At 43.3% G+C, this 26,159-nt stretch overlaps 1 protein-coding gene across 3 annotated transcripts in view; it reads left to right on the forward strand.

Moving 5' to 3' along the window:
* Positions 1-26,159, forward strand: part of RIMS2 (regulating synaptic membrane exocytosis 2) — a 1,859,827-nt gene that overhangs the window by 1,784,535 nt on the left and 49,133 nt on the right. The window contains exon 1 of one of the 3 annotated variants that reach the window (XM_086966099.1): positions 5,301-6,306. The exons of the other annotated variants lie outside the window; for them this stretch is intronic. Within the exon in view, the coding sequence (XP_086822225.1) occupies positions 6,150-6,306 (157 nt within the window). The 5' untranslated portion in view covers positions 5,301-6,149. Of the gene's footprint in view, positions 1-5,300; positions 6,307-26,159 lie in introns of those variants that run through there. 3 annotated transcript variants of the gene reach the window in all.

The raw sequence follows: 26,159 nt of genomic DNA on the forward strand, positions 1-26,159 counted from the left end.
TCTTCATCGTTTTCAGAGTCTAGTATTACGATTTCTAGCTCTTTTTCATTCGACGCCTGATTCACATCTGCATTTTCCAGATCTCGACTTTCTTGTCGATCTTCAGTATCTGGATTCTCAGGTTCTCCTTCAGAGTCTGAATCAGTTGTTGTACCACCTTCTTCCTCAGAATTCTCAGGTGGTGGTACTCGAATAGTATGGCTAGTGTGAATCCACCTTTTCAGACCTTTACACTTGACTGCATTTGTTGTAACAAGTATCTCTTGCCTCGCTTTCTGCCACCTGGGTACCAGACAATTTCTCCTTCGATGAACTTTTGTCCTCACCTAGTCTCCTGGCAAAAGATCATGAGCCTGCTCCTTTTCTCTTGTGCCAAGCAACAACAAGGGTTTTGGCTAAAGCACAGTAAGGCTGCGCCAGTAAATGAGTTAACAAGAAGGTTGCCAGTACTGTGCGGTGAATCAATATTTCAAGGGCCCCAAGCTACAAATCGCTCATTGCCACAGACCACTCTTTCAGGCAAAATTTATTAAACAAAGTTCTATGATTTTTATTTTATTATTTCTCTTTTTAAGGAAAGGTTTTTTTTCAAATGTATATAAAACTTTTTATTTATATACATTTTATTTTTTAAATATCGGGGGATTCTCTTCAGGACCAAACAAACGCATCCCCGCCATCAATGCAGATGCGATCGCGTCTGCATTGATGGCGGAGATGCGTTAAGGAGGATACCAAAAAGACTGAAGAGACATAAAACAATTGAATACAAAACAAAAAAGATACGATTTATTTGGAATCTTAAAAACCCAGTAGATGAAGTAGGATTCACTCGACCGACCTTCAACTTCACGGATGTGAAGATAATACATAGAAGTCCAGATTGTGTTGTTTGGTCCTGAAGAGAATCCCCCGATATTTAGGGATTCAAAACGCGTCGACCTTTTTGTCATATTCTTTGCTTGTGTAGACCAATCGCTTTTCAAATATGTTTTTGTAAATATAACAATGATTGATGGTCTTTTTGTGAATATTTGTAAAAGTGTATCCTTCCATTGAGTGGAGTAGGTTTTACCTGCCAATATAAAGAGTACCAATGCAGGGCCTATAATATAAAATCAATCCCCGGTTGAAATAACCTTCCCTTGTTTCACCACCCATTTGTGTTGTCTGTCGTCAAACAATGTCCAAGTGTGAAATGTGTTAAATGTTAAATCTTTTTGTTTTCCTTCATTCCCTGGCATTTTTGCCCCCTTCTTTTTCTAAAAACCTGTTTCACCCCCCAAAAAAATGCATTGTTCCTCCTAGATTGTTTACAATTAATGTATTAGACTGAAGCCAAACCCATACATTCTGTTGTATACGAAAAAATAAAAAGTTTTATATACATTTGAAAAAAAACCTTTCCTTAAAAAGAGAAATAATACAATAAAAATCATTGAACTTTGTTTAATAAATTTTGACTGAAAGAGTGGTCTGTGGCAATGAGCGATTTGTAGCTCGGGCCCTTGAAATATTGATTCACCGCACAGTACTGGCAACCTTCTTGTTAACTCCTTTTCTCTTGTGAGCACTTCAGTTCCCACCTGATGAAACACAGAAGTCACTATGTCAGACAGAGTTTTACAGTACTCCATAACTGCACTATCATTAATGCTAAGTACCCTTCCAACTGGAACAAATGCTTGTCTCATTACTCTGCCCATGAGAATGTCATGAGGACTTAAACCAGTTTTTCTGTCAGGAGTACTTCTCAAAGACATTAAGACAAGTGGGAGTGCATTAGTCCACTTCATTCCTGTAGCCAAGCACATTTTAGCAAGCCTATTTTTGATAGTACTATTGACTTGCTCAACAACACCTGATGCTTCTGGTCTGTAAGCACAATGTAGCTTTTGTTTTATACCGAGTGCTTCACAAATCATCTGTAATAATCTGTTTTCAAAATGTGTGCCGCGATCAGTTGCAATTGTCACTGGAAATCCATACCTAGGTATGATCTCTCTCAAAAGCAATGTTGCCACAGTAACTGAGTCATTGTGACGAGTTGGGAAAGCTTCCACCCATCTCGAAAACAGACAGATTATCACCAGGACATATCTCAGCCTGTTGTGTGGTAGCATATCAATGAAATCCATCTGTAACCTGGTAAAAGGACCACCCTCTCGTCCTATGTTTCCCAAGCTTGCAACTGTTTTTCTGTTCGGATTGATCTGTTGACAGATCAAGCATCTTTTGCAAAAAGATTCTGCAATGATCCTGAATTTTGGATTGTACCATGTCTGTCTAAATAACCTAATCATTGAATCTCTGCCTAAATGACCTGGACCATGATACATTCGTGCCATGTCTGCAATCATGCAGTTTGGCATTACTGGTCTGTCATCTTTGTAAACCCAATCTACTTCTTTTGGAGGAATCTTGTTTTTCAGCCACACAATTACTTTATCATATAGAGTTATAACATCAGCTGAAGGTGCACCTGTTACTTTATCTCGGGTAGGTTCTTCTTTGGGCCGATCTATAGAAATGTTACATTCTGTCCAAAGATCTGAAGTAACAACAATGTCAAAGAATCCATCAAGATCAATCCACAGAACTTTTGAGACCTTAACAAATCTTTCTACCTGACTATACCATTCCACAGGTTTTTCTCTCAATTTGGGAAAATCATTTGTGAATAGTAAAATGTCCTGTCTTGACCAAGGAACATGAACATATCCCCCACCAGCTATTTCTCTCATAGGAAACTCAGTTAGAACTTCCCCTATTTCTCTTCCTCTCTTTTCTGCACTGCAAGATTAATTATAAACCTCCCACCACATTCTGTCATTCCCTCTCCATTAACCCCTTCTGATGTTGCTGCTTCTTTTTTCCGTTTATGACAATTTTATTTATATTCCTTCTAGCTCTTCCCCTTTGTCTTCGTTATCTGCTCTGCTTTGACTATACACTAATTTTTCTTGTATCTCCAAATCATAGTTTCTGTTCTTTCTAGTACTAATTATATTGTCTCTCGCTTCTCTTTCTTTCTTTCCTCATCCTTATAATTCTACCTTATACCTTCCTTTAACATTTCCCTTTAATCTGGCACCCCCCTAAATTTTTCATGCATCTGTTTTAAAGAAATCATAACTTTTCCCATTTTACTCTTGATACTATCTCCAATCTTGCTTCTCCCACGCCTGTGAAAGCTACCAGAAAGCACTATATATAACAAACATTTGTATTTTCTAACTTTATTATAGTCCTTAACATAGCACACAATAGGAACGATTTTGACACTTAAAACCAGTTCAATAGTATTTGTTATATCGGTCCTAACAGTGCATGCCTGGATCTGTCTAACAGGCCACATGAAGGTGTTCATACCACTCACATAAGCCACTGAACTTGTTGCGTAAATCTAAGATATGAAGTGCAAAACACAGAAGATTCTCTTCAACAACTGTCAACATCCTGAGATTTCTAAATAAAACTTGCCATCAGTTTGCACATAATAGTGTGCGGAAAGCATATTATCATTGCTACTCGCTCAGCCTTTCATCATCAGGATAAAAATCCTTGTTCAATAATTTACAGGCAGTGATTGGCATGCTGGGGCTGTCACTGCTCCTGCCACATCACCAAATTACCTCAAAACAACTGTGTCAGGGGGTGCGACAGCAGGAAGTGCACAATTACTGCCCGTTGCTCACCTTAGCTTTGCTTTGCGGGCAGCGCATCCAACACGGTACAGAACACTATCGCTGCTGTTCAGTGCATATAGGTGTGGGAGGTCCTGGCGGCCCTCAGCACAGCTCTTAAGTGGCACAAATAAATTCATGATATATTTAACTCCACCCAATCCAACCCTCATAATTCCACTACACGCCACATACATAACACTCAATTACACATGGGTAAAAAACATTGTAATTATACAATGCCAGTTGCTCTAACTCGAGTAAATGAGAGATCTGTTGCATTTAAAATGCTGGTTTCTTTTCCCCTCCAGCTTGGCTCAAGACAAGGGTTGATTTAAAGGTCATCAGCTCGTCTTTATTGCAAAAAAGAAAACGATGGATTTCGGCCCAGATCTCTGTACTTGGGTGAATGTATGACATTGTTCTGCATTCCTTTCATCAATTGTGTTTTTTTGCATTTGTCACCCCGAGTGGGACAGGTATGCCCAGACGTGGGTCCTGTGCTCTCCATGCCACTGGAGTCAAGCTATCCTGGCTGAGCAGGGGTGAAACCCCGATACCAGTCCTAGGATGCTTGTTTCCAGTCCAGGGAGGACCTGGCCTGGCAGTTTAGGCCAGACTGTACCCATTGGGCATATGGCTTGGTTCAAACTGGAATGGCATGGGGAGCAGAAAACAATGGATTTAAGCCCAGATCTCTGTCCTGTGTTGAATGTATGACATTGTTCTCTGCATTCTGTCCATCAATTGTTCTTTTTGCAAGACATGGAGCTATCTGCAGCCTCACACCTAGGTGCCGGAGCAGTGGAGGAGATGGGAAATAAAAGCACACAGCTTGTTATCACGTCACAAGAGAAACTAAGATTTGGGAGCAAGCTTTTGACTTTGTTCAATCCCTATGCAAAAGAGCATACATTGTAAGAATGTCAACTGTATTGGGCTTGTGAGTATTTACACGAATAGCCATTTAAATACTCATGTGTTATGTAATTCTTGTGCAGATGCCACATCCGATGGCATGCACAGTGATGTCTCTTGCATACTGTCTTGGTCCCCCCTCTTCTTTCTTTAGGACTTGTGCCTTCTGGAGCCAATGTACTGTATTCATTCTGTAAAGTCACAGTAATCGGAGCGCATGAAAGTAGGACACTAGCAACAGTTTGCTGGCTGTACACGCTAGTCCTGTGTTTTTGCGACTATTTGCTGTTTTCTCAGAATATCCCCATGTACAGGTCAGCTGTTTATTTCTCGTGGCTATTGCTTTTGTCTTTTGCTTACTGTGAAATTGTCTCCTGTGACTGTTTATTGAATCCTGTTTTCCTCCAGCAGTGGCTTTAGTTAGCAGAGATATACAGCCGGCTGGGAGTTTGAGGTAAAAAAACAAGTCAATATTTGCAGGTGGCGCGTGCGCCGAGGTGCGCAGCGCGTCCTGAGTACGCGTGGCTGGCACATGCACCGGCGGCGCGGCTGGTTTCCCTGGCAGTGGCTGTCCTGGCAACCAAGCAGACATGTCCCTGATAGGCTGTTGCGAGATGTCCTGGATCTGATTACCGGCGCGCGGCGGGGAGGGCGGTGGATCGCGAGCAGGGCGCAGCTGAGATTGCTTCTCCAGTGCTAGGTGTCAGTTAGTGAGCAGTGGCAGCGTCGTATGTGCACGCAGTACTATTGGTGCGGGACTTCAGAGAAAGTGCAGAGAAAAGCAACAGCTTCTTCTGTGCGCGCCTGGTGCCGAAGTGAAGACGCCGTTCTGAAAAGAGCAACAGCATATTTTATGCGTGCCTGGGGCGCGAGGACATAAGGCTGCATGCACAGACTGCTGGGACCAGGGAGGCTGCAAACCTCGTTGGGATTTTTCACACGCTTGAGACTTGTGCAGTCATACCTGGCATACCATTTAGATATTAGTGCTTCGGTACTAGATGCGTGGATGTTGGCTCGTTGGTATGACTGTATCTGGTCATTGGTGCTATGAGATCAGTGTATATTTGAAAATCAGAGGTTCGAGATTCTGAGACACTGGGAGGATCTGTCTGGACCAGAGTAATTGTGTAGGTTTGTGACTGGCACCTAGAATTCTGAAATATTCTGGACAATGGAGAACTGAGTCCCGAGACACCAGATAGGCTGGCGCTCGGAGGTAGTTTGGCATCTAGTACATTTCGCAGAGCTGCGTTGGGACTGACTGGCCATACCGTGCGCGACTGTCGTCAGCCAGGGGCCCTGCTCTGAGCCGGGGATACTGCACCTGCCTCGGGCGGGCCGTGGACGCAGCGTGAACCCCCCTCGGAGAGCTCCTCCTGAGTTCGCGGCTCCGGGTCAGGCTGCCTTCGGCACAGACGAGCGCCTCGGACCCGAGCAGCTCCGAGCTCCAGTCCCGGAGGGCAGAGGCCGGCACCCCCCGCAGCCGCCGCCACGACGCCTCGCATCCTGTACCGTGCGCCGGGCGGCGGAGCCTCGTGCAAGATGGGCCGGCAGCAGAGCCAGGAGAGCTCGGGCAGCGGCGGCAGCACCGGCAGCGGCGGCCGCATGCACCGCTCGCACAGCCGCGGCAGCCTCTCCGCCTCCTTCGAGGCGCTGGCCGGCTACTTCCCGTGCATGAACTCTCTGGACGAGGACGAAGGTGAGCGCAAAGTCCAGAACGGTTACATGGATAGGATAATGAGCGCGCGAAGCAGTGCTTAATGGACGCTCGAGTGCACGTGTGAATACATATATGGGTGAAAGGGCGCTGAGAAGAAAGGCGCGGGTCAATTAATTAAAACATGCGTAGGAGGAGGAAGGCACGCATTAATGAATGTATGGACCCAGGAGTGGATGGTCAAATGATGGAATGGCCAGATTAGTGGAAGAAGCACTTCTTCAGTGGAGACTTGAATGGATGGAAAATGCATTGGCGGATCAGCAGATTAACTAATTTATATTGTTAACAGATATGAATGAATGAATACATGCACCAAATGAGTGCACGAATTGCTCGATTTCAAATGAGAAAATATTCTTCTGCATATGTCCACTCCTTAATTGTTTTCTGAACATTTCGCATATAATAGGTAAGAAGTGCGCCAGAGCTATCGACATATTAGCTTGCCTCCGTTACTAGTGTTTTTGGTTTTGTTTTAGGAATGTGAATATTTCAACGTTTTTTCGTAGTATGCCCTGGGTTTCAGTGCACGTCAGTTGTATAGTGTGAGATTCCGTTTGTCACGGCAGCCGAGCGCAGGGTTGAACTGGAAGAGGAAATAGGTCCAGATACCAAAATAAAAGAGCGCACCATTTGTTGATTGGATGCCTAAAAAAGTGGCCCATGTTTGCAAATTGGGACACTTTTGAACTTGTGAAGACACGCTGTATAAATGTTTTACAAGGTATATAAGAATGCGTGAATTTCAGCTTGCTGCAAGGCAATGTTTGTTTTACTATCAGGGAAATCACCATTAAAACCGTACCATCAGACCATAAAACAAGCCTACAGCCACCCCAAAAAAAACTGTCAGACCGCCCTTCGGGCATTGCCTGATTGCCCTATAGTCCAGTTTAACCCTCACTGAGCCTTCAGACTTTATGAAGCGTATTCAACGCTTCAATGAGTCTCAATGAAAACCTTTACTTAGTCACCACGCTGCCATAGAATTCTCCTAGAGCACTTTTTGTGTGGTAAATGCTCCATCCCCGCTTTTAACCATTTATGTTATGGTGCAGACTACAGAAACACCTGGGAAGTGCAATAGGGCTTTCTCATTTATGTGATACAACTGCTGGCTGGGTAGCAGTGAAGGACAGCTAGCCTTCCTTACTTTTCCTCTTGGTGCTTCCCCAGGGAAATGGGAATGTCATGTAGCCCCTTACTGCTCTTGCACACATGGTGACCACATTTGTTCTCAGGCCTTCCTATATCTGTAGTGTAACCAGCCACCAGCATGAGTTACATTTTATGAGTCCCTCAGCAGTGTGTGTGTGAGGGCGCAGAATGTTGCTTACACCACTGGATGACAAGAGAGGCCACGTCACAGCAAGTGGTACCTAATAGGCTGCATTGTACCTTTTGCTGCTAAGTTACTGAGATGGAACATACGACTCAACTCATTCAGAGATAAGTCTTTTATGTGTACTTTCTAAACCCATCTAATTACCATATGTTTATTTGCACTAAAACATGAATAGTTACTTTGTGTTATATGGTAAAACAGGTCGCTGTTCTTTTTTTAATGAATTCCTGTACGTGTGCTCCTAGCTATATTAATGATTTTATGGCCTGAAATGTGAAAAGGCAGCATCACTTTACTGCAAAATGACATCATTATGTTGGCAGGTGCCTTCTTACCTGCTGCCAGATAGCTGGTGTGCTAATGTACGCTGTCGTCCGAGGTACTTTCAATATTCAGATTTCTTCGTGCACTTAACTTCCTTTTCATTTTAATTTAGTGCTGACACAATGTGACTGTCGCATCCTACCACCATAGCATGTAGTAATCCAGCAATCGTAGATTGATTTGTTCGGACATTGCATGGTTTTACATGCTTTTGCTAGCCCAATATTGTTGCTGTAGAAAAAGAAAAAAAACATTGCGAGTCTTCTCTATTTTAATATTCCGAAATTTTTAATAATTCGAACCAGCCTCTTCTTTTACTTCATATTGAGACGCACGTTATCACCCTTGTTGAGGTTGCTTGATTTGATCCATAAGCATGTCTTGGGAGTTGAAAGGTGATTACCGTTGTACAATCGTAAAAGTTCTTCACCATTGTTGTCCTATGGGCACCTGTTGAAGTGGGGGAGTTTTGTCGCTGCTAATGTATTTTTGGGAAAGGACACTCACTAGTACATAGTGGTGCATGCTCAGCCTTGGCACAGGCAATGAGCCAGCCAACCTCAGTGTGCATTCATGAGGATATTTATTTTCAGAGCACACGATTACCCCAAGAGGAGTTCTTTCACTAGGATCATCTGATATCAAGTCGTTTACTCAAATGGGAAGAAAGATCAGCCGGGTCTCAAGGGCTATAGAGAAGAGTAAATCATTTGATAAGCGAGAAGGGCTACATGTAGTTGGTGCCAATGCTTGGTTTCCAGTAAAAAGGAGGAACTTCCACCTTCCTGAGTATTTCAGATTATAGGAAGATAAAGTAGGTACAGTTGGGCATACCAAAAGCTGCCAGCAGGACTATGAAGACAAAAAAGTAGTTGAAGGTAAAGAAAGCACAATGGCACATTCTGAGCTGGGCAGTAGGCACATGGTGCAAGGCTTTGACGTCATCATGGGCCTGTCCCCCTCGTTTGGTGTCAGTGGCATACAGGGGACCCACATAGTTATTATCATTGGTTCCTTCCTTATTTCAACAATGTGTGCCTGTATTTTCCTTCAGATTCTGAGTAACTGATATATATATGCTACATTAAGACCAGGTTACTGGAAACAAAAACAAATTGTTTCTAGCACAAACGGATCAAAAGTTACAAAAAATTCAGCAACATTTGTTGCAGTGCAGTGGGAGGCCCTTCAGAAAGGTTGATTGGGCACCATTCAGTTGATTATTGCTGTATGTGGGAGTCAACCTTGTGCTAATGAGATGACAGCTTTGCCCGGGCAGCATTAACATGGTTAAAATGACAAATAATGAAGTCATACCATCACAGAATGTGCCATATGCTGCATAATTTGACTTTTCTTGCTGCATAATTGCATAATTTGGTATTACCTTGCCAGATAATTCCAGTGGCCCTGTTTAAGACTCTTTTTGCTAAGGAGCACAGTCTGTATCTAACTGTGTCACACACTGTGTTTCCACAATTAATCTCCTGAGGCAAACACTCTTTGCTTAGTTTGTAAAAATATAAACTCAAGCACAAACATTTACAGATTACAGCCTGCCGCTGCTGAAGCTATCTCTTGTTCTGAACCGGTCTCTGATAATAGTTGCTGTGTTAGACATGTAGCTGCGTATAAGCGATCCATTGACTCCTTAGGATACATTGTATTGTTCTATTGGTTTTAAAGAAGCCCAATTCCATATTTATGCAAAATCCGATTCTCAAGTCAAGGTTATTGTTTTAGCTCATTAAAACCATAACATATGTATGAAACACACTATATTACTATACTGTTACTGCCCCCAAACTCAAACGAACAGGTGGTGGCATTAATGTTTGCGGACGATACTCTCCTTTTATCAACATCCCCAATGGGAATCCAACGTGCTCTAGACAGCTTTGCCAACTTTTGCGATAAATGGGGGTTGGAGATCAACACACAAAAGACTAAGTTTATGGTCTGTAATCCACCTAAAACCAGATGTGCCAATCCCTCTCTGAATGGCATCATTTTGGACAGGGTAACCGTATTTGAATACTTGGGTGTTACCCTCACCGATAGAATGGATTGGGGCCCACAACTTGCCATCGCTAAACTTAGACTTGCCCAGACCACAGGTGGTATTTTAAAACTCCACAGGGAATCCACCTCTAAGCCAGTTGCTTCCATTATAGAAATTTATAAAGCACAGGGAGCAATTTAATATGGGGCGGAATGTGGGGTCACCGTCCGGTAGAAGGTATCAGCAAAACGGAAAATCTATTTTTAAGATCACTACTGGCTCTTCCAACTTGTACCCCTCTTGTCCCCCTGAGAATGGATCTGGGTATTAGATCAATAGAAGAAGTGACCCTACGGCCCTTAACCTATTGGCGCAGAGTTTAGGTAACCCCTGAGCTGATGCATTTTAGATTTGAAACTGAAGAGTTATTGGGCCTCCCTGGGAATAAAAAATTGCCCTGTTTGCTCTTATAAAAAAAGAAAGTACGATGCTGGGTTTACCAGGTTTTTTGTCTAATCCAGCAGTAGCCTGTGCTGAGTTGTTGCGCGCTGATTTGGTTAAATTGTATCATATGAATAGAATCACTGATACCCTTAGTAACTCTGGGTTGGGCCCACTTACACTTCAGTTCTTTAATATAAAAGACAAATATATAGTTGAGCCTTTCCTAGATGTGGTTTCACCTAGTGCAGCGAGAAAACTCTACTTGCAATTCAGATATACACTACCACTCAGGGTCTTATCCTATAAATGGTCATCTAATAAGTCAGTAGAATGCCCGGCTTGTGGGGCCAAGGAAGAGACTGAGTCCCATGTTTTCTTCTTCTGCCCAAAGTATAAATCTAAACGGCAGCGTTGGCTTGGGCAACTTTGCAGAAATTTGGGGTTTAGATACCATAATGAGACCCTCAGAATACTGAAGTGTAACACCTCTACCCCTATTGTATTCTCTGTTTCGCGCTTCATTGATGCTATTTGGCGCAGGCGAAGATCTTTTTTATAAAATGTTTATAAAATGTTTGCCTCCTAGATAATAACCCAGAACTGTAAACCTGTGCCTTTTTAACGATTTTATATTTTGTAACTTTTTTAACATTTTTGCATATTGAATGATAACTGGATTGTGTCCCTATTTTTAAGAACTTGCAAACACTAAGAATGATATTGATTGTATGTATGTATCTTTTATGGTCTATGACCGAAATAAAGATTATTTGACTGACTGACTGACTATACATTTGGTAAAATAACTCTAAAAGCATACGTTCAGTATTACAGATAAAATTCTTATCAACTTTCATCAGCTTACAATAATGACAAGATGTTTGATTTTAAAACAAATATGTAAAATTCGGTAGATTTTGAGTTGTTCCCTGTGTTATGTCAGCAGCTTGACCAATGCTGTTTTTCTTTTGTATTCAGTTATGTGTAGTCTGTCATTTATAACAAAAACACTATTTCAATACCACAATTATGTGAAAAAACTTGACACGGATCACTTGCCTGCCATGTATCATCATGAGAGCTTTTTTTTAATTTAATTTTTTTAAGCTCGTTTTCAAAATCTATATCTGACCACCTAAATGTCAGGCCAAGATCAGTTCGACAGAAAGAAGAGCTATACTGTTCACATCAGGAAAGTGAGCACAGGGCAGCATTTTTCAAAAGTGTAGTGCCAGATGGTTCCTCACATTTCTTGGGCCTTTTCAGTTACATATATTTAAATTATTATTATTATTATTATTATTATTATTATTATTATTATTATTATTATTATTATTATTATTAATATTATTATAATGGCACGTAACAATTTAGCTTTACCGAACCCATGACCAATTTGCTAATAAATCTCTGAGATGCATAAGCATAGAAAAGCCAGTTGAAGAACAAAAAACAACCTTGCAGTCCGTGATCCTTCAGGTAGGACAAGCAGCAGCGAGTCCACGCCTTGTTTGATGAGTTATGCAGTTGGGTTCTGCCTGCAAATCTGCACTAGTTTGGTGCGGTGGCCCAGAGGTTCACAGTGCTCTGCTGCTGACATCCACAGGCCGCCACTGGCTGTTGGTCGAGCTGGAGCTCTACCTACTGGTGAACTCAGCACACCCAGGTGCCAATTTGTTTTTTATTTTATTTTTCAGTTTTTGTATAGCGCACCCTGGCCCAAGGACATTGGAGCACTTTACATGAGCACCAGTTCCATTACGTAAGGTCACATTCATGTTTTAGCCACAGCGCCATTAAGCGAGGTGCCCAGAATGTAGAACCATAAATTGCAGGATGTTGACCCAACCCCGGGACTCTAACGTGGTTCCCCAGTTCCCAAAAATTATGGAGGGACCAATGATGGGCCAAGGTGGTGTTGAAATGCCCACCCACTGCCCCCAGATTTGGATTTGGGGGCACATTGGACAAAATCCCCATTCAGATTTTGAACTTTAAAGGGATACATCAAGAATGGCAGATCGCCTGTCTCTCTGTTGCCCAGCTGCACAATGCCTATAGACTTGTAACCATAGGACCAAAGTCTGTGGCGGCTCTTTATTTTCCTAATTATTTAATTGCGGTGGTTGAGATATTCAGCTTCTCCTAAAATCGGTTTGTTTGTCAAGCCAGGTGAGCTGGCAGAGTGAGGACTCAATTGAGCAGATCAGCAATCAATTGAGTGATATGTACTTAAGACACTGAGAAACGTTAGAAAATATATTTTTTCATTTTAAAGTCTTTATATTTTTTTACATTTGCTGCCTGTTTTCCGTATTGTTGATGGCTCGGCTTGTGCTTTGGCTCTTAGAGTCAAGCCAGACCTCTGTCCTAGCTGTCCAAAAGGGTGTCTACTGCCCCCCCCCCCCAACCTCCTGAAATATATTGTCTCCTACTCCCTCGGACCTCGTGTGGACAGCCTGCAGCCCTGGTGATTTTTCTTTGGAGGAGAGCGAGGACCAGGCCATAGGGTAGCAGAAACAGTAGGGACCTAAGTATGTTCTGGTGGGCCTCTGACAGGCTGAAACTGTAAGGAGCCGAGACACGATGGCCATCACGGGCAGGAAGAAACAGTTGTGCACATCACATGCATGGCCTGCCGCAGCCGAATGTCTTATCAGCTTATGGGAGCTGTGAGCAAGCCAACACCAGTCAATCATGGTGCCAGTGTGTATTTGCTGATGGCACGCCACATCATGTGATTCAGACGACTTCACATACACTCACACTGCAGATATTAGTATTGTTTATGAATGGAAATAATTAATGTTATTGCCTCCGGTGTTGGCAGTTAACTAGTTACACCCATCGCCAAAAGTGTTCTGGTACTCAGAAAAGAAAGATAGTACCAACCACTGGCAAGCTTCGGCAGTAAGCATGGGCGGAAAATCCGTTTCGCTCGCGGATTTTGCGGATTTTCGGTAAATTCGCAATCCGCGAGATTCGCGAATCTCCCGCAAAATCCGCAAATCCGCGAGCAGCGGATTTTGCTCGCACTGCTCGCACTGTTCGCGTGAGTTCGCGGCTTCCCAGTACAACTTCGCGCCCCGCGAAAAAGTGCAAAATTGCAGAAATACGATCTTAGCAAAACTGAAACTACTTACCAGGTTCAAAAGTTCAGGCTCATCATTAGTAGCCATTTCCTGTAGTGCTTCCTGAGGGGCCCCTCAAGAGTTCAGTTGCCAGTTGCAACTATTATGTGACCCTGCTCTGAACCTCAGAATAGTTACACATATGCCACAAAGGTCCTGAATTACAGCTAAGGGAGACAAGCAGGAGCCAGGCTGGAAGTTCAAATCCATTAATCAGCCCCTAATTCATTATTGTCAGTTGGGGCAGGGCAGGTGTTGTAACTAATTTTGCAACAATGAAAGCACTTAGCAAGTGCAAAAGATCACTAATCAGGAAGCACTAAGGAAGCAGGTGCCGGCTAAAAAAATATTCTGTGACACATTAATCAGCCCCAAATTAATTCAGGTCACTTGAGGCAGGGAAGGTGTGCTTGCGTTGCCACAATAATGTACACTGACTGGACAACCAGAGGGTACTGTGATGAAACAGAGGGTGGCATGGGTGGGCCAGAGGGTGGCATGAGTAGTCAGAGAGTGGCAGTGGTGACAGAGAGTGGCAGTGATGAAGAAGAGTGTCCCAAACAGGCTGGACACGTAGAAACAACAAGTTCGCGAAACTTGCGACCCGACAGGTAAGTTCGCAATTTGCGAAATTGTACAAAACCCTCGCGAACTGGCAGAAACCCGCGCAAACACAAAAAAAAAATCCGCAAATTCGCGAGAATTCGCGGATTTTGCGGATTGCGAGTTTGCAAATCCGCAAAATTCGCGAACGCGAGATTCGCAAAATTCGCCCATGCTTAATCGGCAGTAAATAAGTATTACGAATTCATGTGTGATGCAGGCGGTTGAATCTCCCACAGCCATAGCCGTATCAACAACAAATAAATGGCGTCAGTTTCAGAACTCAAAAACGAACTTTCATATTGGCCCACTTAGTATATTTTCTCCATCTCCTCTCTTTCTCTGTTCACCATGATTCGTTTAATTGTTTTTTGAAACCGTGCTTTGTAAATTATTGCCACTGGTCAGACTTGGTGTTTATAGCTGCTGGAGTGAAATCTCTCAAAACTGTGGCTTATTGGTTAGTCTGCTCTAAACTACTTTCTACAATCCTCGTGTGGGCTTTCCACAAACACTGTAAATGTGCAAATGTTATCTAAAATCTTTGAGCCATAAGTTCTCCTGTTCATGGTAGGCTTAGGTGGCCTACGCTACTCATCTTAATCTTACTAGTGCATTTATAGTCAATCTACGTCCACACTTTGGCCTCCCCTACATTCATTAGCAACTGGGACATTCAATAGAAGGAGAGTATGGACTAACCCGTCCTTTGCTTTCTGTATGTTTTTGCTTAATCCTTCCCTTGCTGCTACATGGTCTGAAAATGAGGCAAAACAGGAAAGGCTGTGTTATTCGTGTAAGTGGCCTGTGTGGGAGGGTTAGCTGTGCAACAACCTTCATTTCCTGCTCCACACTCCAGTCTAGGGAAAGATAATTGTGTCCCTTGGGACAAGGTTTATAAATAGAATTACACCAAACTAACAAAAATCTACGTTGTAAAACCGGAGAAATAAATGTTTAAAATTTAAATCAAAAGTAGATCCAAAAAGCACCCATAACCAACCGCGGGTATCTGGTCATTCTATAGTGGGTCGAACTCAGAAGTTTACACTGGCCACGAAGGAGTGCCCAGTGTAAATTTTATCTTCTGACTTAGAAACCTTTATGGAGAAAAGATGGTTGTCGACAGCAAGGGTGGCTCCTCTATCTGGGCGGAGGAGCATCACCCCACTGCTTTCTCGCAGTGCGAGAAGCAGTAACATAAAATGGTATAAATTCCATTTTATGTTACTGCTTCTCGCAGTGTGAGAAAGCAGAAGGGTTTGGTTGGGGGAGGGCGGGTTGTCGGTCCTTCAACAGGGCAGGGGAGGTGTGGCTAGCTCAATGTTGTGAGCCCTGACTGTTTGGTCGGCCCTCTTGGGCAGACCAAACCAGTCATGCGCAATCTGCCATTTTCTCCATGTAGGCTGCATGCAGCATGCATGGAGAAAATGGCCTCCCCATAGGCGCGTCACCACCCATCACAACACTGCCAATGCAGTGTTGTAAAAGGCTTAGAGGAGGGCAGGGAGGGTGTCTGCTTCCTGCAAAGGGCAGAGAAGCAGAGAAGACGCAGGACTGGATCAGGCCGACTAAGGTAAGTTATATATATTCTTTAAACTAAACCTCCCCCGACCCCCTCCCCGCGAGTCATGCCGCCTGCGACTCATAGGCAGGGCAAGCTGGATCAGAACCTGGGCTTAACAACAGTGGGTTGCTAAGGTGCGGGCTCCAGATGTGGTCGTCAGTGAAGGCAGTGAAGCTCAGGGCGGGCGAAGTCAGTGCCTAGGAAGACCTCAGAATTGCTTGGATGCTGCTCAGCCTAATTCCCAGTGAAGCCCTCTACATTTGGACTCACAAACTTTCTGGAAGTCGGACCTCCCTCAGAAGGACAAACCAACAAATTTAGGCCAACCACTGATTCAAAGTCTGTCAGTTTTCCAGGCAGAAAGTTGGCAAAACGTGTAAGTTCCACTTCTTGCTGTTTGGGGGACAGGAGGAGTACACTCTACCACTAGCCAATGGTTCAGGACCTGGTGAGGGTTTGGTGGGCACTTTGGGGTTTGGAATTGCCAGCAGAGGCCAGCAGCAGGGTCCTGGGCAGATCCAGTTGGAGCTGGGCAGTTGCAGGGAGAGCCATCTCTGGAAGATTGTGTTCCTGTAGCTCACACTTGGAGTCACTTCTGGGGTTCTGGGTTGAAAGCAGGTAGGTCAAGTCTCCTTCAGGTTTTTGAGTTAGCAGGTCAGTCCTTTTTCTGAATCTTCACAGGATCAGCAGTGTTCTGAAGAGAGGTCTGTTGGGTCCACTTTTATGGCCAATGTCAGCCTGTGGACAGAGAGCAAGCCTCTGTCCACCCCAACACCAGTTCTAATCACTTCCTCCCCTCCCAAAGAGTTTTATGTCAACCTGACTTGAGAGACAAAAGGAATGCAGGCCTAGGTGTGAGATTGATCTGCCACTGGATTTAGGCCTAGATCTCTGTACTGGGGTGAATATATGACATTGTTCTGCATTCTGTCCATCAATTGTTGTTTTTGCAACTGCCAAGATAGGCATCCTTTGAAGCTCAGTAAGGGACTGGGCTCAGCCCTAAGCCATCCTGACAAGACAGGAGTCCTCTTCCCCATACTCAGAACCATTTTTCCCACTGTCTTGAAGCAATACGCTACTCACCATAGGGGAGCCATCAGCGGCCAGGTGACAGCTGGACAGTGGCAGGAAAGTCTATTGGTTTCAAGAAAGGAAAAGACAACTTTCTAAAAGTATAATTTCCAAAATAGTAATATCAAATCTGACTTGGCCATTAAGTTGAATTTTAAATTATTATTAAACTGACTCCTTGAACCAGTTTTCTAGCTGTTCGCAAACTGAATGTAATACTTATTATAGTTGGTAGTGTAAACCATTGTTAACCTATGGGAGACACAGCCTTGCCACAGTGAAAAAAGGTTTTGGAGGGTTTCACTGCCAGGACTTATAAAACTTTAAATATGCATGTCCTACATTGTAAATACCATGCGCCCTTCCCTGTGGGATTTTAAGCCCTGCCTTAAGGGTGACATATAAGTATTAAAAAGGAAGGTTTAGGTCTGGCAAAGGTTCATTTTGCCAAGTTAAAACGACTGTTTAAAACTGCAAACCTAAATATCAGGCTCAGTTTCTTTTGGTGCTTCATCTTTCATCTCCTATCTACCTTTATTTTCTTTATTCTCATTTGTGCCTTTACTTGGTCTTTAACATCAGTGTGAGCCTCTTTCCTGTGACTATTTTTTATTGTAATTTCACCAGTCAATATTACCAAAAAAAATTCAAAATATAGATCTTTTATTACCGGACGCCTAAATAATAATAATTCGTTTTTTTTTATATCCTGCTAAATACCACGAGTCTGCTGTTACTAAACGCTGTAAATAATATTATACTAATACCCAATTCATGGTACTCTTTGCCTCCAAAACCCAACTCCTCAAATCTAATATTAGTAGAAATCACCTAGATAATATCTAAATGGCAGAGCTGTATTTTAAAGGAATTCAAAAACACCTTGCCCCCACATTGGTGTCCATACGATTTTGCAACAAAACCATTTTTATTTATTTTTTTAGAAACTTATATAGTGCGCAGCTACCCCAAATGGGGGTGTCCCAGCGCTGTGAACAGTAAGCAGTTGTGTGTCTCTTTGCGACTAGGGATTGGTAAACAGCCAGGTTTTTAAATTGCGTAGAAATAAGCATTCCGATTCTTCATACGGAGGGACAGTGGCAAGCTGGCCATAGACATTTACTTTGCCTGTGTCCTTCTTCCCAAGGTAATCTTTGCTCTTTTGATCAAGCCCTCTCTCTCTACTTTCACAGTCGCTCTTAGGAGCCATCACTGCTGCCCTGCTTTACAAGCTTTTGTCTCCAAACTGATAATTTATCACATCTCCAGCAGGGCCTAGATTGGGTTGTTGTTCCTCTTTGGGAGTAGTAGCGTCTTTCACAGCAAAGATTAGAGGAAATTCCTTTCGCTGCTGCATTTATTTATGATCAGAAGGATAGGTGTGCATGACAATAGCATACAGATGTCTTACTTTGTTTGTGAGGGCTGTCCCCACAGATCGAAGGAGGGTGTTTAATGAATTCACATTTACCTCTATCTCCACCATCTCCCCATACGTCAGAATTTCTAATTTGAGTTCTTTAAGGTTGGGTTAAATCTCCCTAATTTAAAGGTAGATACGACCCAGTGAATGTATGTTGTTGGTCAGGCTCCTTTTTTTCATTTTTCAGGTGAGATGGCCTGATAACCCAGGTCAGGGAGTGCATGTAGATTTTGAAAAACAGTTTACACTGATGACTCCTGGCATAATCACATGCAACTCTTCATTTCGAATGAGAGGGTGACTTTCTGTGGTATTAGCTGGCTTCAGTTGAGGAAGAATCACTTATTCTTCTCTATGATGGTGACCGAGATTCTCTTCTGCTGTCCCTTAACTTGCACGAGTGTTTGAGCAGGTTGATAGCTTTAATCAAGCGCTGCAGGCAAATACTCTCTGATATAAACGATGACAGTTTATGTAGCTCTCATTGGCCTAAACACTGAATAACGACCATTTAGCAGATGGTGGTGTTTTACTTATTCCTGGAGTTGTTCTGTGCTTGCCTCTCAAGTATTTTAGAAGGCTGGTGAAGGTTAGGGATTGGTCTATAATTTGCTATGTGTGAATTTCAAGATATTTAGGGTGTTTCTTTAGAAGAGGCATGATACCTCCGCGATTGATGCAATCTGATCTGAAACTCTCACTTTGAGGAGAAATGCAGTAATTAAATATTGGATCTTAAGGTCAGTGTTCATAAGAATATCATAAATACACAATACGGTGTTGCCCTGTATAAGCAGAGGTGCTTTGACTTTGTTTTTCTTCATCACCTTATTCACTTCATCAGCTTGAAGGTGCAGAAAAGTGTCTCTAAGATAAGGCACAGGGTCAGACTGATTTACATATGGCCATGTTTGAACTGGGGTGGTGGAGTGAGCTAAAGAATGATGATGGATTAAACCCAGATCAGTTGCCTGGGGGTGAGTGTTTGGTTTGCTCAAGCACTCCGTCCATCATCCCCGTTGGTATCGCTTCATCCCCCTTGGTATCGCTAAGATGAGTCTGGAGCAGGTAAGTGTTCATGGCTCTTGGCAATTCTCTCATTGATGATCTTTGTTGATTGAAAGGAAGATAACTTCATGAACTTATATGTGATTTTTGGCACTTTTTTTCTCTGGAATAGCAGCTTTCTACAATGACCTGATTGAACCATTTACAATAGAAGCAGATCAGCAACTAAATTATACATTGTGCTCTGTCCCTGTTTGAGCCATGACTCTAGCTGAACTAGGTGCAGCCTGCGGATTACAAAAAATGCCCTGTTCCCAGGGGAGTGTGTAAACTCATGCTAGCTCTGCTGCTCTGCTAGATGAAGTCGACGGCCTGCCTTTGACTGTAGGGGCCTGACTAGGCCTTGCACTGTAGAAAGAGGAGGGATCCTTTCTCAGGCCGGTGCACATGGGGGCACTGCAACTCCTGCATCAACCCCCAAAGTGTCTTCATATGTGACAGCCTTTTTCTTGCTGTGCCCGCATCTGTAATATGATGCACAAGTGAAACAGCTCCCTTATTTGCATGGAATTCCAGGCAAATGCGGGCATACTGCATTGGGAACGCGCTGATGCACATTTAGTACAGATGTGATCCATCTTACAAAAGGGGATGGTGACATCCTGCCAAATAAATGTATTCTTGGCTTGAGTGGGTGCCCTGAGTCTGACCTGCTATGTATGTTTTTTTGTATTTATTGTCCTCGTCTAAGAGTTTTAACTTGTAAATCTTTCTGACAAGAAGCATAAATGTGTTTGTATGTGTATATATAAAAAAATCAGTGATTTACACACACACACACACACATAATATATATATATATATATATATATATATATATATATATATATATATATATATATATATATAGATATATATAATACAATACACTAAAAAAAAAGGTCTGAGAAACAATATAGTTTGGTGATATTCTTTAGACACAGCATAACGTTTGAAACTAATAAAATAAAAAACACTGACATTCACCAGTTATAGTTATCTCAAGCAACGTATGCCCTAAAATAACAATGCCTCGCACCATGCCATGCACAGTGTTGTCATTTCAGATGTGGCAATGATGTTATCAAACATGAATAGAACATGTCATGAGTGTTGCAATATGTGAGGTCTTAAGCAATGCTTGGCGAGGGTGCACATTACAGTTACTTTAGGGCATGAGTTATAGTTACTTGAGATACCTATGATTGTTTCAATGTTTATTCAGTGTTTTTTTTAGCTTAAAACATTACATTTTCACCAATCTCTAATTTTACTTTAACCTTACTTTTTTCAGTGAAGTCCAAAGTTTTTTTGTTGTAAAATAAGCTATTATTACATTTCCCAACTAGACCAGACACAGCATTCAACCAAGTTGTGCGCAGAAAAACCACACCGTGCACAGCCTTTGGCCATGTGGGGCATGAGTTTGAGCACCCTATCCCCAGCTGCACGTGGGCTTCAATGCTATACAAGCGCCCTACCTCCCACAGAACACTCCATGGTCTTATAGGTATTGTACGCACTCAACCAAACTCGCTAACTTTGTGAAAGTCTTACAACACCAAAATATAACAAGCATTTGCAATGCAATAGGTCTCGCGTTAGGAAAGTTTGAGCTATTGGTATTGTAAATGAGAATTTTATTATTTATGGTTTGTTTTTGAAAATAACGAAATTAATAGCTTTGTCATTTACAATGCCAATAGTTTTAACTTTCGCAAATGTGACACCTATACCATTTGTAATGCAATATGTGTTGTATTTACGTGACTTACATGTATTGATATTACAAATAACAATGGCTTTGAATTTTTTTTAAATAATTAATACTTAAATAAAAGGTATTGTAATTTATAATGGCAATAGCTTAAACTTTTGTAAATAACTTTTGTGAAGATTATGTTCAGTGTATTTTATTGTGACGAAAATCCAAGAACAGAAGTGAAATATTAACATATTTTTTTTACATTTGCAATAAAGCTTGAAACATTGAGAGAACATATTTGAACCAGTTGTTGTTGAATAGTTGCACAGATTTATGTTGTGGTGGCGCTGAGTGATGTCGTGATGGAGAACGAGTGATGCTGTGGCGTTTAGTGATGCTGTAGTAGAGCATAGTGATGTTGTGGTGCCCCTGAGTGATGCTGTGGTGGTGGTGAGTGATGCTGTATGCTATGCTATGTTTTGTTTTGATATCCTATGTTTTGTTTTGCTATGCTACGTTTTGCTATCCTATGCTTTGATTTGTTATGCTATGCTATGCTGTGTTTTGTTATGCTATGCTATGTTTTGCTATGCTATGCTTTGATATGCTATGTTTTGTTATGATAAGCTATGTTTTGTTGTGTTTTATTATGCTATGCTTGGTTTTGCTATGCTATGTTTTGTTATGGTATGCTATGCTATGTTTTGTTGCGTTTGGTATGATATGCTATGTTTTGCTATGCTATTATATGTTTTGTTTTGCTATGCTGTTTTGTTGTGTTTGTAAAGCTATGCTATGTTTTGTTGTGTTTTGCTATGTTTTGTTATGCTATGTATTTTTTTAATGCTATGTTTGTTATGTTATGCTGTTTTGTTATACTATGCTATATTTGCTATCCTATGCTTTGTTTTGTTATGCTATGCTATGTTTAGTTTTGCTTTCCTATGCTTTGTTTTGTTATGCTATGCTATGTTTTGTTGTGTTGTGTTGTGTTTTGCTATGCTCTGTTATGCTATCCCATATTTTGGTATGCTATGTTTTGTTATGTTTTATTATGCTATGCTTTGTTTTGCTATGCTATGTTTTTTTATGCTATGTTTTGTTATGCTATGTTTTGTTATGCTATGCTATGCTTTGTTTTGTTATGCTATGCTATGTTGTGTTTTGTTATGCTATGCTATGTTTTGGTGTGTTTTGTTATGCTATGCTATGTTTTGCTATGCTTTTCTATGCTATGTTTTGTTATGCTTTGCTATGCTATGTTTTGTTATGCTATGCTATGTTTTGTTGTGTTTTGCTATGTTTTGTTATGCTATGTTTTGTTAAGCTATGCTTTGTTTTTTTATGTTATGCTATGTTTTGTTGTGTTTAGTTATGCTATGCTTTGTTGTGTTTTGCTATGCTATGTTTTGTTATGCTATGTTTTGTTTTGCTATCCTATGCTTTGTTTTGTTATGCTTTAGCTATGTTTTGCTATCCTATGCTTTTTTTTGTTATGCTATGCTATGCTGTGTTTTGTTATGCTATGTATTGTTATGCTATGCTGGTGAAGGTGTGAGGGTGTGTGTGAGGGTGAGTGAGGGTGAGGGTGAGGGTGTGTGAGGGTGAGAGGGTTGTGAGGGTGAGAGCGTTGTGACAGTGAGATGGTGAGTGAGGGTGTGTGAGGGTGAGGGTGTGTGAGGAGGTTTGAGGGTGTATGAGGGTGAGAGGGGGAGTGAGGGTGTGTGAGGGTGAGGGCAAGAGGGTGTGAGGGTGAGAGGGGGTGTGAGGGTGAGGAGGTATGAGGGAGAGGAGGTGTGAGGGGGTGTGAGGGTGAGGGGATGTGAGGGTGAATGAGGGTTAGGTTGTGTGAGGGTGAGGGTATGTGAGGGTGAGGGGGTTTGAGGGTGAGGGGGTTTGAGGGTGTGTGAGGGGGTGAGGGTGCGGGTGTGTGAGGGTGAGAAGGGGTGAGTGTGTGTGTGAGGGTGAGGGGGTGTGAGGGTGAGGGGGTGTGAGGTTGAGGGGGTGTGAGGGTGAGTGTGTGGTGTTGTGAAGGTGAGGGGGTGTGAGGGGGAGTGTGTGAGGGTGTGAGAGTGAGGGTGTGTTTGGGTGTGAGGGTGAAAGGGTGTGAGGGTGAGGGTGTATGAGGGTGAGGGTGTATGAAGATGAGGGTGAGGGTGTATGAGAGAAAGAGGGTGTGTGAGGGTGTGAGGGGGTGTGTACGCCACTGCCTGCCAGGGGCCGCCACGCAAATATGTATCCATCCTCAGAGGATTATTATATAAAGGATATATATTGGCGTGGCAGCCCCTGGGGTTTGGCGGCCCTGTGCAGGTCCACAGCTTGCACATGCCTAAGGCCGCCCCTGCAAACACCTGCCTCCAAATTGTAGTTTAACTCTTGAGAACTTGTGAAGCGACAAGCTGATTGTCTTTGTTTCTTGACATTAAGGTGTTTGCCTGCGGCTACCTCCCAGAGAAGGGGAGACCCGCACTGAAGGAGTGAGCTGATGGTCTTTTCTTGAAGTGAGACACTTGTGTTGGCCTGAGCCTGAGCTGGAACTGAAGTAAGAGGCATTGATCCTGAATGCATCCCAGGATCCACACCAGGATGAACGTCAGCAAATTTAATTGGAGTGCACCCGGATCCGGCTCAATAATAGCTCCTTGGTCCAGATGAACCACTTTGAGGGTCCTTCCTTTGCACTAATCAAAAGCCTGCAGACCGGTCTCTGTGATTTAGAGACAGTCTCTGCCACTGTACCGCATACACCTGAAATGTAATCTTGCAACTCAGGGCCTTGTCTGGGGGAATGCCAAGTGTTATGTAAATTCCCTTAACTATTATGTTTACTTTTGTGGAACGCACCTTACAGGCAGATTGTGTGAGTCCTGGACAATAACTCTGTAAGTGACCCAGACAATAAAGACTCCCTCCATTAGAAGTAAACAGATTAGCTGATCGCCCTACCCCACCAGAAGGAAAATCACCGTAAATGTGCCCAGAATCATACAGTGCAGTCAGATGAGAAAACCAGGTATAAATCGCTAGAACGCATCTCCTTTCCCATGGCCACATCACTGAAGGAGGAGGTCTCTCACCCCTGGCTCTTGTCTGGCACCTCTGGACGGAGGGCAGTTCAGCACAGCCTAGCAAGTGTCAAGTGAGCTCCGTTCCTTCCTTCAAGCCTTAGCCTTCTCCTCCCCCTCTTTCCAAGACATCCACACTGGGAGGTCACAGCCATCGCCCACCCATTAGAAACCTTCAGAGGGTCGTCTGTAAACCTGCCTGTAGGAGAGGAAAGGTCACAGCCAGCACCCACCCCATTAGCAACCTTCAGAGGGCTTTCTGCAAGTCTGCCTGGAGGAGAGGAAAACGTTGTCCCATCAAAGACATTGCTGTATTAAACCCCCTTCAACTGAATCATCTGAAAATAGAGCTCCCTGGAAATTCCCCCAAGCCTGGGCCTTCCATCGGATGCCTCAGGAAACCTCTTCATAGCTTTAAATCAGTGAATCTTTTTACTAAAAGGAAGAACGGCAGGAGGCACTGCCCCACAGCCACTCATTCACTGAATAACTGCATATCATGCGCACTACAGCAGGGGTGTCCAGCATAGGTCAGGAAGGCTGGAACCCAAGACAGCACTTTATAAGATAAGCAGTTGTGAGGATCATGAGTGCCGCTTAACTTAGTCTGCACATTCATGTCATGTGGACCTTTGCTGCTTACACCCAGGCCCCGTGGATCCACGGGGGGCATCTCATATCCATTGTAGGCGGTAGACGGTCAACATCTGGATGTCTCTCCATCCCACACGAGTCAACGGATCATTTACAAGCCGCTCACGCAATCAGTTGAGCGGGGCGGGCAAGGCAATAACACAAGGAGAAACGTAACACAGCCTTTGAAGGCAGACAAGAAAGGGGACAGATATGTAGCGAAAAAATCGACCACAGACTATCAGCAGAGCAATTCGTCCCAAGAGGTGGCTGTCGGACGCCGCTCCTGCATTAAACTTAGCAGGGATCACAGGAGAAGGGTATAATTTGAAAATGCAATCAGTCAAATTAAAAAGTAATAAAAACAGCACTTAGGAGACCTCAAACTTGCACCTTAATTTAAAAGTTTACAGGGAGAACCTACCCAGCAATCACATAAAATAGCATAGTCGCAGAATCGGCCTGAAATAGGACTAATAAACACCACAAATAAGTAAAACAAGAAGTTACAACAAATAATAGTATTTAATATACTTGCTGTGAACAATTTAGATTCATTTGGACAAACCGAACATCGCCGCCGGCCTGCGACCAGGAAGTCAGGCAGGCCGGGCGGGACAACCGGAAACCGGAAGTAGGAGGGCGGGAGCCTACCCCGCCTCCCACGGAAGAGCCGCGGCTGTTATGAGCACTGGAGCAGGCAGGAGCCTACCCTGCGCCCAGGTGCACTCGCCCTTAGAAGGAGGGAGGAAGAGTCCTGCTGCCGGCGCCTTCCACGAGGCTCCCAGGAGTGAGGGAGAGCCTGTGGTAACCGGCATAGAGGAGCCCTGCAGCTGCCAATGAGAGGAGAGCCGCCGCACCAAGGAAGCCGATGAGTGGGGCTTCGCCTTGTTGCTGACCTGCGAGGGCGGGGGCATGTGTGTGTGCGCGTGCGGCGGCGGGGGGCTCTGTATGTGTGTGAGCGTGCGTGTGTGTATGTGTCTTGGAGTCTGTGTGTATGCGTGTGTGTATGCGTGTGTGTATGCATGTGTGTGTGTTTTAAAAGAGGCCGATGACTGTGGATGAGGGGGTGTGAGCGAGCGAATGTCTGTCTGTCTGTGTGTGTATATGCGCCCGCATGTGTGCCAACTTCAAGAAATGGGAGGGAAGGGCACGGCGCAGCGCGGGACGGAACGTGCGCATTCGCGCACCCAAATCTGGCCGAAAAGCTCGTAACACCCTCTTGTCCCTGATTCCCATGAGACGGGCGGCTAAAGTTGTTGAGACTGGACGCATCCTTCGGATGCTAACTCCAGCTCGACCTAAAAAGTGGGCCTTTTGGAATTATCAAGGGGTGATCATATATATAAAGCAGAGCTACAATCTTTGTCCAAAAATCACAAAATAATTTAATTAAATGTATATTTCAGTAATTGACACAATGCAGCTTTTAATAACTTTGATTATTATAAAAATGTTTAATAAAG

Source organism: Lissotriton vulgaris, chromosome 4_1, assembly GCF_964263255.1.
Source record: "Lissotriton vulgaris chromosome 4_1, aLisVul1.2, whole genome shotgun sequence".
Lineage (NCBI taxonomy): Eukaryota > Metazoa > Chordata > Amphibia > Caudata > Salamandridae > Lissotriton > Lissotriton vulgaris.